Source organism: Copadichromis virginalis, linkage group LG16 (assembly GCF_057382275.1).
Source record: "Copadichromis virginalis isolate Kocher_CV1m ecotype Utaka linkage group LG16, C_Virginalis_male_GT1.1, whole genome shotgun sequence".
NCBI lineage: Eukaryota > Metazoa > Chordata > Actinopteri > Cichliformes > Cichlidae > Copadichromis > Copadichromis virginalis.
The window spans coordinates 17,651,771-17,669,970 of NC_140633.1; the positions used below are offsets into that span (position 1 = coordinate 17,651,771).

General features: G+C 41.4%; 1 protein-coding gene across 1 annotated transcript; it reads left to right on the forward strand.

Moving 5' to 3' along the window:
* Positions 1-5,210: 5,210 nt before the first annotated feature.
* tmtc4 (transmembrane O-mannosyltransferase targeting cadherins 4) lies at positions 5,211-16,993 on the forward strand. The gene is made up of 18 exons (XM_085435660.1): positions 5,211-5,636; positions 5,734-5,935; positions 6,023-6,138; positions 7,895-8,111; positions 11,213-11,300; positions 11,486-11,586; positions 11,793-11,885; positions 12,086-12,247; positions 12,548-12,750; positions 13,005-13,179; positions 13,542-13,673; positions 13,822-13,901; positions 13,994-14,101; positions 14,198-14,339; positions 14,786-14,900; positions 16,177-16,289; positions 16,427-16,496; positions 16,707-16,993. The coding sequence occupies exons 2-18, from the start codon at positions 5,774-5,776 to the stop codon at positions 16,853-16,855; spliced, it is 2,226 nt and encodes a 741-aa protein (XP_085291786.1). The 5' UTR covers positions 5,211-5,636; positions 5,734-5,773; the 3' UTR covers positions 16,856-16,993.
* The last annotated feature ends 1,207 nt before the right edge of the window (positions 16,994-18,200 follow it).

Consider the following 18,200-nt stretch of genomic DNA (forward strand, 5'->3'; position numbering starts at 1 on the left):
ATAGAGAGAACAACCTAGATACGTGTAAGTAACATTAAATACAAAATATTGAATGTTATTGAGCAGCACGCAGGACCAACAGTGCACAATACGCTTTAAGGTAGCAGCCAAGGAAGATATAGTTTCTGTACGTGAGCACCCGGGTGTACACCTGTGTGCGTGAGCGCGCTTAAGTTCAAAAGGTTTCTTCATGTAACAATCTGCTAGAAGGTGTGGGGAGCCATAGCCCTCCCCCCCAGAGCATGAAGCGGCCGCGGAGGAGACCCGGGCCCCGGACATCCATAGGCTCTCCAGAGTGCAAAAAACCTGGTCCTCCTTGGGTTTGTTTCACAATTGTTCTGAGCCAATGACCGTGTTTGGGTTTGGTTAATTGTATTTGATTGCTCTTACACTCTAGTCCACTGATATGCCCCACTGCAAACACTGCTGTCACAGTTTCTCTGCGCATGTTATAAGATTTAAGATGGTTTATATTAAGAAATATTTTAAAGTAGATGGTCTTTTTGTTCTCCTGTGAGTTTTACAATGAAGACCACATTGTGGTCCCTAACGCCCATGAATAATGGGAGTCAACTGTTTGTGCTACAGGATGAAGGAAGAGTTGGCTTGCTGAGACTGGGGAGGATTGCCAGCTTACCCCGTACAGTGTGGTGGGACTAGAGAGTGTAGCTGACCTCTGGCACAGCTGGCCCTGGCCTTTGATTGTGTGTTTTGTCCTTTATGCAAGTGGTGCACTGGTCTGTTTTGGCTCTTAACTTTTATGCTAATACTGTAGCCGGGGCTGTTTCCATTTGATTTTGTGTGATAAATTATATTTTAAATTTTCTGATTCAGATGGATCAGACTGTTGCTCAGATATAGAACATGTCTGACCAGGTATCTGGTACGTGTTGCATACAGATAACTGAAAGTTCTACTTAAGTGCCTGGACTTTGTTACCTCAGCTGTTGAGTTGACTGATATGCAGTCCACGCCCTACGTGGAATTTTGGTTTTGTGCCACACGTTTTACAGTGTGACATGTTTTTCATTTACAGACCGATGACAAATTAAAGGAAAAGCAAGCACCAAGCAAGAACCTTAGATTCCTACTGTGAGGGGAGCCTGAACTACACAACCTAAAAATTAGTCTAAATAAAAACAGATTTTTATAGATCAAACTTGAGCATACTTTCACACACTTTAGGGTACTTACTACCAACTGAAAACATCGTATTCTTTGGTGAGTTACAGCAAATAAATAAGCAAAAGTAAAACTATGTATTATGATTAATTATTATTGTCTGAAGCCAATAAATATTTGATGTTTGAGGTCTACAGGGGAAAAACACATACTGGCTCAAGATGTATTTTTCTACATCAAGAAAAATACATTGCATCTATTGCATCTATTTTTACCATAATAACGCATGCTTTTCTTACATATCTAAACCGTGTCTGTCATTAGTAAACATCTCCTTAATAAACAAGACTTTGGAGACTATCACTGTATGTCACCCACTGTGATCAGAGAGAAGAAAACAGCGCCAACTAACATTAATAGTTAATGATGAAAAACACATGCAGGCTACATTGTTCATCTAAGGACATTGCGTGCTGCTTAGTCAATTTATTTACTTTCACGCCATTTGACCCTGACCTTTCCTCTCTGCTGTGATTCTGTGTCAGACTGCACACAATCAATGTCTGTCCCCTTCTGCGTGATCACAAAAACAGTAGACGCTCCCTGACAGGGACTCCACTGGCAGCCCTGTCTTCTTGCATTTGGGCCACTAGATCATCCATTGGTGGTACTGGGACATCCCCCTCATTATCTCCTCCGCCCCACCATTGCCGTTTCTGAAAGCGATGCTAATAACATGAATTCCAACAGATTGACATGGGTGAAGAGCCAGGAGATGAAATCCATACTTCATGCATTTTGCATGTAGAGGTAATTAGAGGATTTGGAGGGTATTAAATGCTTCTGCCAAAGTATCCAAGTTCCTGATGAGATGGTAAAACAATCATTTTGAAGTTTATAGCATTAAAAATAGATGTTAAAAGAAAAAAGGGAGTAAATAAAGACTCATGCTAGTACTTTAAAGTGATTTTAAATGTTTTAGTTGACGAAGAACATAGATAGATAGATAAGGTCATGTTATGTAAAGCAGTGATTTGCGCCTTCAGTTTTAATGTAACCTTCAAACCTTGAGGTTTAATCCAACTGGTACAACCCATAAAACTGCCTGTGACGGTACCAAGGGCTATGTTCTGAAGCGTAGCCTTAATTATGCACACTTTCTTGCTGAATAAGTGTCTGATTTTCTAACTATCCTTGAGACCCATGTTTAAAGGTCTAAGAATGTGCCCTTGACAATCTTTCTCCCCTCTCATCTCCCAGGGCCCCTGACTCTAGCCATTAGGGAGATCGCCTGCCTTCCCTAAGCAATGACAGGTGAAATGGAGCACAAAATCCCAAAGCTCACCAAAAGCCCTCTCCACAAACGCAGCACCTCTGATTCTTACATACACTTATCTTCACACGAAAACACAGACGAACCAGTGTTTGCAACACGCATACCTATTATCCTATAAAATAAACAAAACCAAATAAAAGGTGAATAAAAGACCGCACACTCGTGCTTTTCCTACATTTCTTAAAATTGTCACTAGGTGAAACTTAAATATAATATACTGTGTTTTATATTGTGTATAGTAGAACATATAATAAATTGTTACCCATATATAATGTCTGAGGTCAATGTGAACTTGCTAATTCGGGGGGGGGGGGGGGGGGGGGATACATTCTCTATACCCAAAAACATTAAAATCAACCAACCAAAAGATCAGAGTGACACTATTTAAATGCATCACAATTTCCTTGCCTTTCCTTCAATGACCTACGGTATAATGTCACACAACAAAATAATTTCACTATTATAAGGGGAGATGTGCATATGATGCTATTCTTTTAAATGCAAATAAAAAAAATACTTGAATATATTCTGTTACACCTTACAATACTTATCTCAAAATGAAATCAAAACACATGCATAATGCTTTGATTGAAAAACACATCACATGCAGGAATGATTACCCCTTCTTTCTGTTATTGAAGCCACTTCATAATTTGCATGACCAAATCACCCAAAAAACAAATTGCCTTCCTTTTCAGTCATACTGTAACAAACCTTGCAGTCGAGTGCTTTAACAAAACCACAGTTTAAGGTGATAAACGAGTTACTAAATTACAGAAACATGGCAGATTGTAATTTTTTTGAATGTTTTTTTAACACGCATAACTGAAATGCTGGCAAGACTGTTTTGCACTGGTCTCTGATCTGATGTTTCAGCTGCTCTGCAAAAACAAGGATTGACAATCAATGACTGGATTATTACATTGTGTCAAAGGCTGAACCAGCGGGAGTTGCTAAACTGAGTAAGAATGTCAAAGGAGGAACACAGATACATTAAAAAAAAAGAAAGCAACAAAAAATAATCATAGTTGAAGAAAAAGACAAATTTAACAGACCTTTTCACAGCAAAAAAAATAAAAAATTGACTTGTCAAAGAAGAAAAGAACATGAATTGCTAATACCATTTAAAACGGTGCTGTTCTGTTCTCAGACATGACACTGCGACAAGAAGCCAGCATCAAAAATTAGATTATTCACATGCTTTTCCTAATATAACATGTGTGATTGGTAATGTCTTACATAAAACTTAAATTAAACCAGGTCTCTCCAATTACCAGGACAGTGCTTCCTTTTTAAAGGCGAATCCCAGCTAAAGCTCCCTTTGTGTGAACCAGGAAAAGGGTTCGTGTCATCGCAGCATGACACCTGAGCTCGATAGGAAGAGCTGATCATGGATACTTTTATCATAATCCAATTAATGTGAGATGCTTCGCTGTGTGGAGCCAGTCTGTTCTCCTCAAGGCAGTGTTCGAATTAGAAACAAAGATCCAGTCCTGTGGCCAAAATACAATCAGTCTGAACTGTAGGACAGTAAAAGAAGTTTTCTGTGGCTCATGGCAAGATAGATTGCTAAATGAAAATTGAATATTCTATGTTGAATCAACATTTTTACAGAAGTTACAGCTTACGTAGTGCATCAACATTTAAGTGCCTGAGTGTATCACAGAATCCAAACATATGTAAACAGACCCAAAAATTCTAATTGATGATCAGTAACTTTTCACAACGGTTCTAATGAATGCTATTAATGGAGAAAAGTACAACTGTGGACCTCTCCTCAGGAGATCTTGAGCTGTAAAGTGCTCTTCCTTTAGAGTCACAAACACAACTGTAACTCCATTTTCACCTCAAAAGTATGAAAGCAAAGGGACTGGTACTAATACAGTAAAGCCATTAAAAACAAATTCAAAGCCAAGAAAGACGATACGCAAGGACTGAAATGTTCTGGTATAACTGGACAGAGCCCTTCGATAAATTGGTGACCTGTACAGTGTGTACCCTTTGTCTTTAGCACTATGACAGCTCAAAGAGGCTACAACCAGGACCCTGAACTAGATGAGCGGAAGAAGGTGGATGGATGGATTTGCACTTAGTCGTCAGCACAAAACTGGAAGGCTATTATGACCTCTGTAATCAGCTAAAGAGAAGCCAACAGTGAAATCAGAAAGGTCAACTCCAACTGATCATGGCAGATGGCTACCCCTCGCTGCCTGGTTCTACTGGAACTTTCTTCCTGTTAAAAGGGAGTTTTTCCTTCCCACAGTCACCAGGTGCTTACTTAAAAAGAGGTCATCTGATTATTGGGGGTTTCTCTCTATTATTATAGGTTCTTTACCTTACAATATGAAGTGCTAAGAGGCAGTTGTTGCAGTGATTGAATGAACTGAATTGATTTGAATTGAATAGGACTTTATTCTGTCCTTTCTTTAAGGCTCATTTACATACTTATAAACTGTTGGTAATATAAAATAGAGCATCGTCTTAAAGATAATCTCCAAAGTTACCCAAAGCCATCAGCCTAAAGCTTCAAAATAAAATGGAAGTTATTCCAGGAGGACAGAGCCTTTTGATAACAAACTTTGGCCTACATTCACTGTTGTCCACCTGTTGATATTATTGGAAGAAATGTTTTTATGGCTTTAGAGAGCCTTGTACTGCTAAAGCATCAGAGCGCTCTCCTCTGCTCAACCCTGCACACTCGTGTATCATTCATCTAGCAACAAGTATTGGCTGACACTGAACACGTGACTCTGACGCTAAAGAGGAAGTCGTTTACTCTAGCGTGCACATTTGTTTACAGCCTCGAGTACTCTGTCCGTACCTCGGCAGGACTGTTCTGTGCGATTCAAGGGCTTTGCTGATCAGTATAATAGTCAAACTACTGTCCGAGCGCCACTGCAACTGCGCGCCTGTCATTTGTTTAGGAGCAGCAGAGACCTTTTAGCATGTCTCAGACATGCTAGCTGGCGACACACGAAGAAACCTTCCACGTTATACTGTGATGCCCCAGTGACCGCGTCATCATCGTACCTGTACATCGCCGCATTTGCATGCAGGTGGGATTCTCATGTCTCTGAGTGAGTCAACGTGTACTACCCGTTAGCTTTCTGGCAGACAAGCTAACATGGAGGTAACACAAGACACCGTGACCTCTCAGACAATGAACTGAGACGACAAGGTGTGTATGCAGCGTTTGCACTGTGTTTATTACGCAGTTATCAGTTTTTACAACCTGTGATTTGAATTGACTTCCTGCACCCATCTCTTCTCCTCAGGGATAATGAAACTGAATGACCAAAGACCCAGCAGTGCACTATGGCATTGACTGAAGTATACTGGGACCACCACATACCCTTGCCAAAGCTTGCTCCTGTTCAGGCCAAGGTCACCGTTGCCTTGGTGGCACTCCTGTGCTTCATTAACAGTTATGATGGAGACTTTGTATTTGATGATTCTGAAGCAATTGTTAACAACAAGGTGAGTTTTTCATTCATCAGCAGCTTGACTCCAGTTACACACTTACACTGGCAATAACCGTCACTCATTTTGTTTTTGTGGTTGCAGGATTTGCGCCCAGCAACACCTCTGAACAACATCTGGAGCAATGACTTCTGGGGAACCAACCTGAGTAGCAACTCTAGTCACAAATCCTACCGACCTCTCACTGTCCTTACATTCAGGTAAGGAGTCCTACTTAGTGTCTGAGTTTATACACACTTTATACATTCACAGCTAAACTAGTAATCAGATTCAAATCAGTTTAATCCACGACTCAGAATAAACAGGTCCACACTGATTTTTGTTTTGGTTGCGGAGGTGTGTCTCAAAACATCTGTACATGCTCCCTTTGTACATTGTAAATGTGTGCAGATGTGCACTTGTCTTCTTTACAAAAAGCCAAACTTGTTCTCTGTTGAGATTTTTTTTAATACAACTTTTTGGACTTCTAAAATGATTAAAAAAGCACTACACAATAACAGGCACTACTGGACTTGAAATACCTATATGCACTCACTGGCCACTTTACTACCTTGTTAGCACTATTCTGGATCCCCTTTTTCCTTTAGAACTGCCTAAATTCTTCATGGCACAGATTCAACAAGTTGCTGGTAAAATTCCTCAGAGATTCTGGTCCATATTGACATGATTGCATCACACAGTTGCTGCAGATTTGTCAGCTGCTTATCCATGATGTGAATTTCCCTTCCCACCTTGGACCAAGTGATCTGACTGTGGAGGCCTTTTGAGTACAGTTACCTCACTGTCATGTTGAAGAAACCGGTTTGCTGGAAGCAGCCATCACAAGACAGGTGGAGCTGACGGGAGTGGCACCTGGTGTGTGGTATTGCATCTAGTTTCTGCCGTGTGATTTGTTTTATTAGAAATTGCATTAATCAGCAGCTGAACAGTAACTAATAAAGTGGCCAGTGAGTGTATATTAAAGGATTTGAATAGACATGTGACTAAATGTTAACACAGCTGTTGAGAAAGATAAAAGCATAGCACAGTCATCATTTTTGCATTTTGCATTGATTCAATAATCTGTTCTATCAATCTAATCATTAGACCACATCGCATGTGCACAGTTGACCTGAAACCTTCAATCCAAAAGAGTTCAGTCAGAATTTTAAAAATATGTGCTTGTAATTTCAGCCACACACATTAGAGCATCATTCTTCGAATACTTACTCCTCTGTTAATTGCCAAAACCTCTACACGGTTCCTGTCAGTAGTTTAACCACAGTAAGGACTTGACTGAAAAAGCATAACATCATACTGTTTCTGTAGGTTACTTCTTCCTGCAGGAACTTGCACAATATTTTAGGTCAATCAGCACCTGTGTGCATGTTCTGACAGCAGGAAATCTCTCTATAGTTTCTCTTTCAAAGATGTTTTCAGGGTAGAGGAAAGGTACTTGATCCCCTAAAAACTGCAGGGAAGAACTCGACAGCAAACACAACCACTGGAGTCTGGTGGATAACGACAGACTCGAGTAACAGTCTTCTCCAGTCAAACGTTACCAACAGCTGCTTAAAATTATCCACAGGGAAACACCAGAGACGGCATCACCACTGCTATATCAGTCTGATGTTAATATATTCATCACTTGCAGTTTGAAGCTGTTACAAATTGATTACATCACCTTGTGAGGCTAGTTAACCTGCAGTGGAAACGGAAAGGATGATTAGGGGCCATTGCTGTAAACGTTTGTGCCATTTAGGAGTTCTGTTGTGTTTCTACAGTGGGAAGGTGCCTTTCCTCTATTCTCTGCATATAACTGTGCAGTTGATGGTGGTTATTGATGACCCTCACCATGTCCCATTGGCTTCATCGTGTCACATTATGCTTTATAATAGCTTCACCATACTCACACATATACTTTCCTACACCTGCTGTACATTCAGCTCTAGTTTTTCTCTTGTCTCGCTGTTGCAGGCTGAACTACCTCGTAGCGGGAGGCCTTCACCCCGTTGGCTTCCATGTGCTCAACATCATCCTCCATGCTGTCATATCCGCCCTTATGATTGACGTGTTTGCAGTACTTATTGGTGGACTGGCCTACGATGAGAAGGGCAGGATACTGAACCACGCTCCGAAGACCTCTTTGCTTGCTGCCATCTTCTTTGCCGCACACCCAGTTCACACAGAAAGTGTAAGTAGAGTTGAAGTGTTTATTTATATGCATAATATTATAAGTAAAGAGACAATCAAATAGTTCAGTATGCATTAAAATCATCATACACATGAGTGTGTAAAGATTCATATGTATGATTATTGTGTAGTTTGGACTTATTAGTAGTCTCAAAACTGAAAATACAGTTTTGCATTAAAACGCAAACAGTAAAGCTTAAAGAAAAACAATTATAGATATATAGATAGGTACTTTATTGATTTCACAACTGGAATTCATGTGTTACAACAGCAAGGTGATGAAAAAAAAACTAGAGTCTAAATAAACATAATTAAAGTGGTACACAGCCATGATGAGCACCTTATTTAGTGAAATAAAAAGGTTATACACAGTGGGGCAAAAAAGTATTTAGTCAGCCACCGATTGTGCAAGTTCCCCCACCTAAAATGATGACAGAGGTCAGTAATTTGCACCAGAGGTACACTTCAACTGTGAGAGACAGAATGTGAAAAAAAAAATCCATGAATCCACATGGTAGGATTTGTAAAGAATTTATTCGTAAATCAGGAGGGAAAATAAGTATTTGGTCAATAAGAAAAATACAACTCAATACTTTGTAACATAACCTTTGTTGGCAATAACAGAGGTCAAACGTTTACTATAGGTCTTTACCAGGTTTGCACACACAGTAGCTGGTATTTTGGCCCATTCCTCCATGCAGATCTTCTCGAGAGCAGTGATGTTTTGGGGCTGTCGCCGAGCAACACGGACTTTCAACTCCCGCCACAGATTTTCTATGGGGTTGAGGTCTGGAGACTGGCTAGGCCACTCCAGGACTTTCAAATGCTTCTTACGGAGCCACTCCTTTGTTGCCCGGGCGGTGTGTTTTGGATCATTGTCATGTTGGAAGACTCAGCCTCGTTTCATCTTCAAAGTTCTCACTGATGGAAGGAGGTTTTGGCTCAAAATCTCACGATACATGGCCCCATTCATTCTGTCCTTAACACGGATCAGTCGTCCTGTCCCCTTGGCAGAAAAACAGCCCCATAGCATGATGTTTCCACCCCCATGCTTCACAGTAGGTATGGTGTTCTTGGGATGCAACTCAGTATTCTTCTTCCTCCAAACACGACGAGTTGAGTTTATACCAAAAAGTTCTACTTTGGTTTCATCTGACCACATGACATTCTCCCAATCCTCTGCTGTATCATCCATGTGCTCTCTGGCAAACTTCAGACGGGCCTGGACATGCACTGGCTTCAGCAGCGGAACACGTCTGGCACTGCGGGATTTGATTCCCTGCCGTTGTAGTGTGTTACTGATGGTGACCTTTGTTACTTTGGTCCCAGCTCTCTGCAGGTCATTCACCAGGTCCCCCCGTGTGGTTCTGGGATCTTTGCTCACCGTTCTCATGATCATTTTGACCCCACGGGATGAGATCTTGGCGTGGAGCCCCAGATCGAGGGAGATTATCAGTGGTCTTGTATGTCTTCCATTTTCTGATGATTGCTCCCACAGTTGATTTTTTCACACCAAGCTGCTTGCCTATTGTAGATTCACTCTTCCCAGTCTGGTGCAGGTCTACAATACTTTTCCTGGTGTCCTTCGAAAGCTCTTTGGTCTTGGCCATGGCGGAGTTTGGAGTCTGACTGTTTGAGGCTGTGGACAGGTGTCTTTTATACAGATGATGAGTTCAAACAGGTGCCATTCATACAGGTAACGAGTGGGGGACAGAAAAGCTTCTTACAGAAGACGTTACAGGTCTGTGAGAGCCAGAGATTTTCCTTGTTTGAGGTGACCAAATACTTATTTTCCACCCTGATTTACGAATAAATTCTTTACAAATCCTACCATGTGGATTCATGGATTTTTTTTTTCACATTCTGTCTCTCACAGTTGAAGTGTACCTCTGGTGCAAATTACTGACCTCAGTCATCATTTTAAGTGGGGGAACTTGCACAATCGGTGGCTGACTAAATACTTTTTTGCCCCACTGTATGCAACAGTGATTAGAAAAACAAAGACTTGAGATTTTACAAGAGAGTAGTAAAATACCATTCATAAATATCTTTACGCTATAAATCTAAGAAACAGCTGCAAGGAGGTATAATACAGAAACGTGTGATGGTTTAAGGTAGGACATTTTTAGGCTATGTGGTTAGGAGATGATACACTAGTGAATCCTTGATTCTGTTCCTATCCTGAATGACTTTTTACTGCTCTTTCACCAGTATTTTACATTTATTTCTACAGCTAACTTCTAACAGATGACATTTAGCTAGTAGTGTTTGGCCATGGTGTGTTTAGGTATTTCTTTTTATATATTTACAATATTTTCTTTCTTTCTGCATGCTGGCGAATGAGCTGTTAAGTCAGCTCCAGGTTTTTATTTGAACTTGGTTGGGCTGTTACTGTTAGGGACCTGTGCACCTCAATGAGGTAGTTTTGATTTTGAGCTACAAATAAACCTTTCCTAAAAACATGGTTTCAACACGGCGTCAAGACAAGCCAATCCAGAGCCTCCAGTGCTTCCGTGCCAAGAACAAATGCCCCATCTCAGCTGGGAGCGTGGGCCAAGGTGCGTGCGATAGTACGACCTGACTATTAGCCACGTTGGGATGCTTATTGACCTGCCCTCATATGTGTTTTTCTGCTGTAAAGCATGGCTGGAAAGAAGCAATTCCCTGTCCATTTCCCTTTAATCATGCAGGGCAAGGACTGGGTAAGACCTGGGGGGTGGGAGGGAGGCACACTGTCTGCTTGGGCCTGCTGTATGTATCAAAGCAGGCAACCACAGGATGCCAGCCATACTTTATACACACACACACACACACACACACACACACACACACACACACACACACCATATAGAAACACACACACACAACCGTGCTACACTGGTAATGAGAGTTTCTTCTGACATCTTTTTAATAAGCTTCCTTTTGTACTTGGATGCATTATGCAAAACTAATATATGGTGCATGTGTAATAAAATGAATAATTTCTAAAGAGGTTTACCAGATAATGTTGTTTCTTCAAGTATTTTTTGTAGTTTAATCAGTCCTCCCTGTCTCATGTATCATAGCTTTTTTTTCTCTCGCTTTTCTCTGTTTCTCATCAAGGTTGCTGGCATAGTGGGCCGAGCAGACCTTTTATGCGCCCTCTTCTTCCAGCTGTCTTTCCTCACCTACTGCAAGGCTTTTAACAAAGGTAGGTACCTGACACGAGTATTACTCTTTAGGCACACAGTAATTCTATACTGCACAAAGCGCTTTCCATATGTCACTGGCATCAAAACGTTATCGATCTGCCAGCATTCGATGCATCTGTCTGAACACCTACATTTCAATCCTTTCCTGTCTCTGAGCAGCGTGGTCTTGGCTTTGTGTTCTCAGGGAGTGACAGAGATGACAGGTTTTCTCTCCAGTGGGTTGTGGTCAGCCTCTTGCTGTGTGCTGCAGCAATGCTCTGTAAAGAACAAGGCATCACTGTCTTGGTATGAAGTCCTTCTGTAAGGTCATTTTTAGATCTGATGTTTTCATCCTGTCTTGCCATCCCACTGTAATTCTTGCTTACACAAGGAGAAGAAGTCTCACATTTTTTTACATATATGTATATATGAAATGAGCTAATTCGTTTTGTTGCTGACCTATATACATTTAAATGCCATTTCTCCTTCTTTCTCTATGTATTTTCCTTCAGGGTGTGAATGCTGCCTTTGATGTCCTGCTGATCTGTAATGTTAATGTGTATGAACTCAGCCAGAGGCTACTCCTTAGGAAGAAATCATTTGATGTGAGTTAGGTTTGCACACCCTCCCCTGCTTTTCTGTCATAAATTATGCACTGCTTTGTATGATTTATGTCACATTTCATACACTGTCTGTATAAAGTAGTTTGCAATTGAGTACATTAGCGATTAAACGGTGACTGAAAGTAACTAACAAGCTTTATATTTTTAATTGTAAGTGACAAGTGGTAATACTCTTGTGACAGGTAAGTGAGTTGGTGCGAATGGGATTGCTTACGCGACTGGGTCTAATGGGTCTTGGAGGCCTCCTGATGCTTTACGCACGCTGGAGGATCATGGGAACAGGACCGCCAGCGTTCACTGAAGTAGACAACCCGGCTTCTTTTGCAGAAAATATCATCCTCAGGGTAAGAAAGATTAGTTTGTAGAGTTTATTTCACAATATTTATTCATGCATTATAATTACAGACAATTTTATCTTTAAATGATTCTGATTGATCTATGTAATTATGAATTGACTTTATTGAAGCATATATTCCGTTTTTTTCATCATTTCAGTTTAATTCACCGTCTAATATCATGTTTGTCCTGAGTAATTTGCATGGTTTTTAAACACTGTTTACTTCAGAATTTTAAATGCTTTTCCCCTTTTTCTCCGCTGGTTTTGTTGCTGCTCTCTTCCTTTTCTGTTCCGTTTTGATTGGCAGATAGTGAACTATAATTACTACTACTCCCTTAATGCCTGGCTGCTGCTGTGTCCCTGGTGGCTGTGTTTTGATTGGTCCATGGGTTGTGTGCCTCTCATTAAGTCAGCCACTGATTGGAGGATAGTCTGGCTGCTGCTGCTCTGGTGCATCCTGGTAGGCTTGATAAGCCAAGCCTTATGCTCACAGGACAGCCAGAGGAGGAGGTGAGTGAGGAAAGCCATCTCAGATTTGCTGGAATGAAAGATGAAATAAAGTACATGTTGACTTCTAAAGACGTATAGTTGATTGTGACTATAAAAGCATATTCACCGCAGTGTCACCAGTGCACAACGCATACTTTTTGCTTGGTTTAGCACAGACTTGACAATTTTTTTGGGTCCAGTATTCAGATTCTTAAGCTTAAATCTCAGACCACATGTTTTTAGATGCTATGTGTGTGCTCTGTTTTCCTCACTAGGACTTTGACCCTGGGTCTGGTGCTACTGGTGGTCCCTTTTCTGCCTGCGAGCAACATTTTTTTCAGGGTGGGCTTTGTCATTGCTGAGAGAGTTCTCTATCTGTCTTCAGCCGGCTACTGCCTACTGCTGGCATACTCTTTAGGACACTGCTGCTGCCGTTGGTCCAAATACAGGGTACGCCTAAATGATGCCAAAAAGATCACAATAAAGCAAAGGACACCAAACACTGAAGCAGTTTCTAGTAAAGGTTTATTTTCCAAAGTTGTCGGTTTAAACTGTCTTGATTTTAAACTCAAAATCTGTTTTCAAAACCAGCTTTGATAATTCAGTAACTCATGATGCAGGGAAGGTACAGATATGAGAAATGTCTAATGACTTCCCTATAAAGGGACGATGACAGCAGGTGGTGTCCATGTGCTGCAGAAATACATTTTGCAGGTTATTAATTCAGTGTCACACATCATTTGACTTGAAGCTTAATATTGTAATGCTTTATAGCACTTGGCTGTTAAATGGTTCCTCTTCTCTTTTTGCAGAAGTTGCTGTGCGTCATGGTGCTTGCACTGTTGTGTGTGTATGTAGTGCGCTGTGCTCTCCGCAGTCACCAGTGGCGTTCAGAACAAAGCCTCTTCACCAGCGCCCTTTCTGTCTGTCCGCTCAACGCCAAGGTAAAGAAAAATACATAAAAAATCAGTGATTTGCGCTTTCCCGCCTCGCTTCAGTTTGTGCCAGTAAATTATTTTAGTGCACATTTGAAAATGAATTCTAGTCATAGACACGTCCTGATGCTTTAAGTGCTAATGATTGTTCCCTCAGGTGCATTATAATGTGGGTAAGAACCTGGCTGACAGAGGGAACACCACTCCAGCTATTACATATTACAGAGAAGCAGTCAGGTATGTGTCCTTACAAGCAGTTACGACCTACTACATTTCTGACAAAGAAACAGTCATTGACTTGTTTGTTGCATGTTATTTATGGCTTTCAGGCTACACCCTACATACGTCCATGCAATGAACAACCTGGGGAATATCCTGAAGGAGAAAAATGAACTTGTGGAAGCAGAGCAGCTGTTGTCTAAAGCTGTTTCCATTCAGTAATGTTGTTTAACATCAAAGTTTAAACCAACGAGCTCTTTTAACAGATTTAGACTCCCTGTTCATGGCTTTGTGTTCTTTTTAAAACCGTGCAGGCCTGACTTCGCTGCAGCTTGGATGAATCTGGGAATAGTTCAGAACAGCCTGCAGAAGTTTGAGGAGGCAGAGAAGAGTTACTGGAACGCCATCCGCTTCCGGAGAAAATACCCAGACTGCTACTATAACCTGGGACGCTTGGTGAGGTCCCGGGCTCAAACCACGCAATCTGCTTTTGCCCGTTTACCATGTTCACTGTGTAAGATTAAGCTGTTAGCAAAACAAAACAAGGATAAGACAAACTACACCTCTACATGAAGCAGTACTAGCTAAAAAGTGGCGTTTTTAACTCTGTACGCTGACTGTTCTTCGCCAGATTCACTTAGCTGTTCTTCTTTTGCCATGTTTATATTGGTCAGCCTCAGGGAGGACGCCCCTGACAAAAGCCCCAAATAACTCTAACACGTTGTGAGGCGTCCCAGATGACACACTACACAAGGTCATGTGTAGTGTTGTTTTTATGTGATACATGTTATATGTTTCTCTTCTACAGCTTCAATCCACAATTTAAACTAAATAAAAAAAAAAAAATAGAAATTGTCATTGAATTCAAAAAGAGTTTTCTAACACTGTACCTCATATTTCAGTATGCCGACCAGAACAGACACCTGGATGCCCTAAACGCCTGGAGGAATGCAACTGTGCTAAAACCTGACCACAGCCTGGCGTGGAACAACATGGTCATTCTGCTGGACAACACCGGTAGTGGAAAAGTGCACGAGCTCACAAACAGACATGCTTTTAATACAACAGACACTAGACTACATCTATTTTATTGTTTTATGTGATGCGTTTTATTGTGTTTGTTGTTCAAAACCAGTAACTGATAACATTCAGCCTTTTGTGAATTTACATGAAAATGAGTCACTTTACTTAAAAAAAAAAGAAAAAAAAAGAAAAAGGAAAAAAAGCCTCTCTTGTGGGTGCACTTTGTTACAGGATTCAGAGCCAAGAAACAAAGTGTTGTTATTTTTGGGAAGGCAGTAAATCTAAATGGCCAACAAGATTAGACCGGAAGAGCAGGAATCAGCAATGCTTGAAATTTATGTATTAAAGCTTTGTGTTCTGAGTTTTGAAGGCAGTCTTCCCTGCCGTGTGGAGAATGCTCTGATTTCCAAACGCTCGAGCCGTTTTGTCAGAAGCTGCTCCCGTGGGGGCGGAGTCTCCCAGGAGGGTACTGGAACTGTCCAATCAGGGCCCAGTATGTTCCTGATCAAACGTGGGCAAGCACAGCCAGAACAGCGCCCCCTCAGAGGTTCCCCCACCGCATTTGTTCCCCAAATCTGACAGAAATAATTCTACCCATCTCCCCAGCTCCACTCCAAACACACAAAAAAGAGAGGAAGAGAAAAGAAGAACAATAGGTGTCATTTTGAAAAAGTGAGGAACTGGGAATATTGTTTTCACTTTGGTCTTGGCCCCTCCTTCTTTGTTTTGATCATTACACAAACAAAAGACGGGATCAGTGTAAATTTAGGCACAGTTGCGCATGTAGTCATGTGTTGGCGAGCTGTCTGAAGGGCATGGGCCATGACTCAGGACATGACTGCCATTGTTTTGCCCTCCGTTTCTCTGTCTGTCTGTCTCTCTCCATTTCTGGCCAGACATCAGACGGATCTTTGACAGAGATCAATAACCCAGTGGGCCTTGTGTTCATCCTTAATTAGGAGACTAAACCAATCCTCCATGTGTGGAGAGAGAAAAACTCTGCTCTAGATACTGCTGACAAATAAAGCACACGCTCAGACTCTCTGTGTTTTAGCCGCATCTTTGAATTTGTGTTTTCAACAGTCTGAAACGCTTTCATGTTGGGCAGCATTTTTAATATAATCCCCATGATTTCAATAGGCTTTGTCGCATAAATGTTAGCTGCCTTGCTGTGTAGATTACACTAACAAATACATAGTATAGATTTGCTGTGTGTATATTTGAATTTTATTTTCTGACATTTTTAGTAATTTTTCGTTCTGTCTGTAAGGTAACTTGGGTCAAGCAGAGCTGATCGGCCGAGAGGCTCTGAGAGTCCTCCCAAACGACCACACCATCATGTTTTCATTGGCTAATGTCCTGGGGAAATTACAAAAATATGAGGTCGGTAAACATTAGTACGCATAGTAGGCATTATAAGGATTTTATCCCTTACAGTACTCTGTCTGCTCTGAAATATGACTGGGACTAGTAAAGACAATTCAGGATGCGCTTTTTTTCCCCCCTTTGTTTTATCTCAGGAGTCAGAGGGCTTCTTTCTTCACGCCCTCCGGATCAACCCAAATGCTGCTAGTTGCCATGGAAATTTAGGTAAGGCGATTTTGGTTGTGTCACATATTTTACAGTGTTGCTAAGAGCTTCCAAGCACTCAGAAGCAACAAATATATATATATATTTATGCTTGCTAGTAAAAGTGTTATTGTGCAGTCTAGCTGTACCGAATGAGCTAAATGAATAGAATTAGAATCAGTGCAGCTTCTCAGCTTAAAGCAGCTTTCGTTCTCTTTTTTTCCCCCTCAGCTGTGTTGTATCATCGCTGGGGGAAGCTGGAGCTGGCAAAGAAACACTACGAGCTTTCTCTAAAGTTGGACCCTGAGGCTCCTGGGACCAGAGACAACTACAACATGCTGCGACGCAAACTGGACCAACTTAAACGCAGCACACCCTGAGGGAACCCACTTTGACTCCTGCCTACTGAAGAACAAATTGTTTCACTTGATATTATTTGAGCTCACACTAATTCTGGCTTTGAAACATTTGGAAATAAAGACCACGATCTGTTAATAAAGCTTCTGTTCTGTTATTTATATAATAAATATAAAAGAGAGAGGGGAAAGGAAAATGTAAAGCAATACAATGTTTTCTTTGCTAGTGTTAAAATGTGCATTGATTTCATCAGATGTGTCCAGGTTAGGACTGTCAGATGCCTGTGCTGTTTTGTTGCCCCATTTGAAGGCCATGTGGACCTGATCCATGTTGAACCCCGTTCTCTTTTCATCTTTGACCCCATGTTGTGTCAGCTGGATAGAGCACCATGCATGTGCAGAGGGTCTGCTGTAACATTTATTTGGCTTGGCCCTTTTTCAGGAGTTCCAAATGTCCCTACGCTCAAACGCTAAAATAGTTTTGACCAAGAGTGCTCGTCTGCATGTGGTCATAGCATCAGTGTTTCTTAATGCCCATCTTTTTAGTTCTGACTGGGATTGCCCTATGAGCTATAACCACCCCCGCCTCACCTCTTTACTGCTCCTGTCACCACTGCAGTTAATGGGGGAAAGGTGTTGGGGTTTTTTTTTTTTTTTAGCTCTGACATTTTTCTCAAGTGTCCATGAGAAGATGAGAGGTCAGCTGAGACAGGAAACCCATGGCCGGTGCTGTATGAAAACAGCTCTATATCACAGAACCTTCAAAGGGAGACGGAGATTATCTCCCGGGGGGGGGGGGGAGTATGCGTGCACGCACGCACATACGTTCCCGCACATGGGCCTGCTTCTCTTGAAGAACACTGAAGAGGGGAAAGGCAACCCCAGTGTGGAACATCAGTCAACAAGTGTGCACCCGGGGTCAAAGTTCAACCCACTTCTATTTTTTCACCTGCTTCCTACAGCTTGCAGGAAACTTTTGAAGCCATGGTGGGGTGGTATGGCTTTGCTTTAGGGGCTGCTAAGTTTGTTTGCACATAAAGTACAATACACCACTTGATGCTTTGATGCTTGAAAGATGTTACTGATAACATTGTGGGGGTGGGGGGGACAGCACACACGACCATCAATATCCTCTGTGTATATGAACTCTTAAATATGAGTCATCACGTGAAGAAATGTCTTTGTTACTTGCCTGTTTTCATTTTCCTTTAAGTCCGTGGTGGATGTATAAAGCATCTGCAAGTCCCAACAAAGCAAAAACCTATAGTGTATACACAGCACACTCAAGCATTGTCTCGTTTGAGATGAAATGCGTTTCAACAAGACTGGCAAAGGTCAGTGCAGTGAAAAGACTTCATGCTATGGAGCG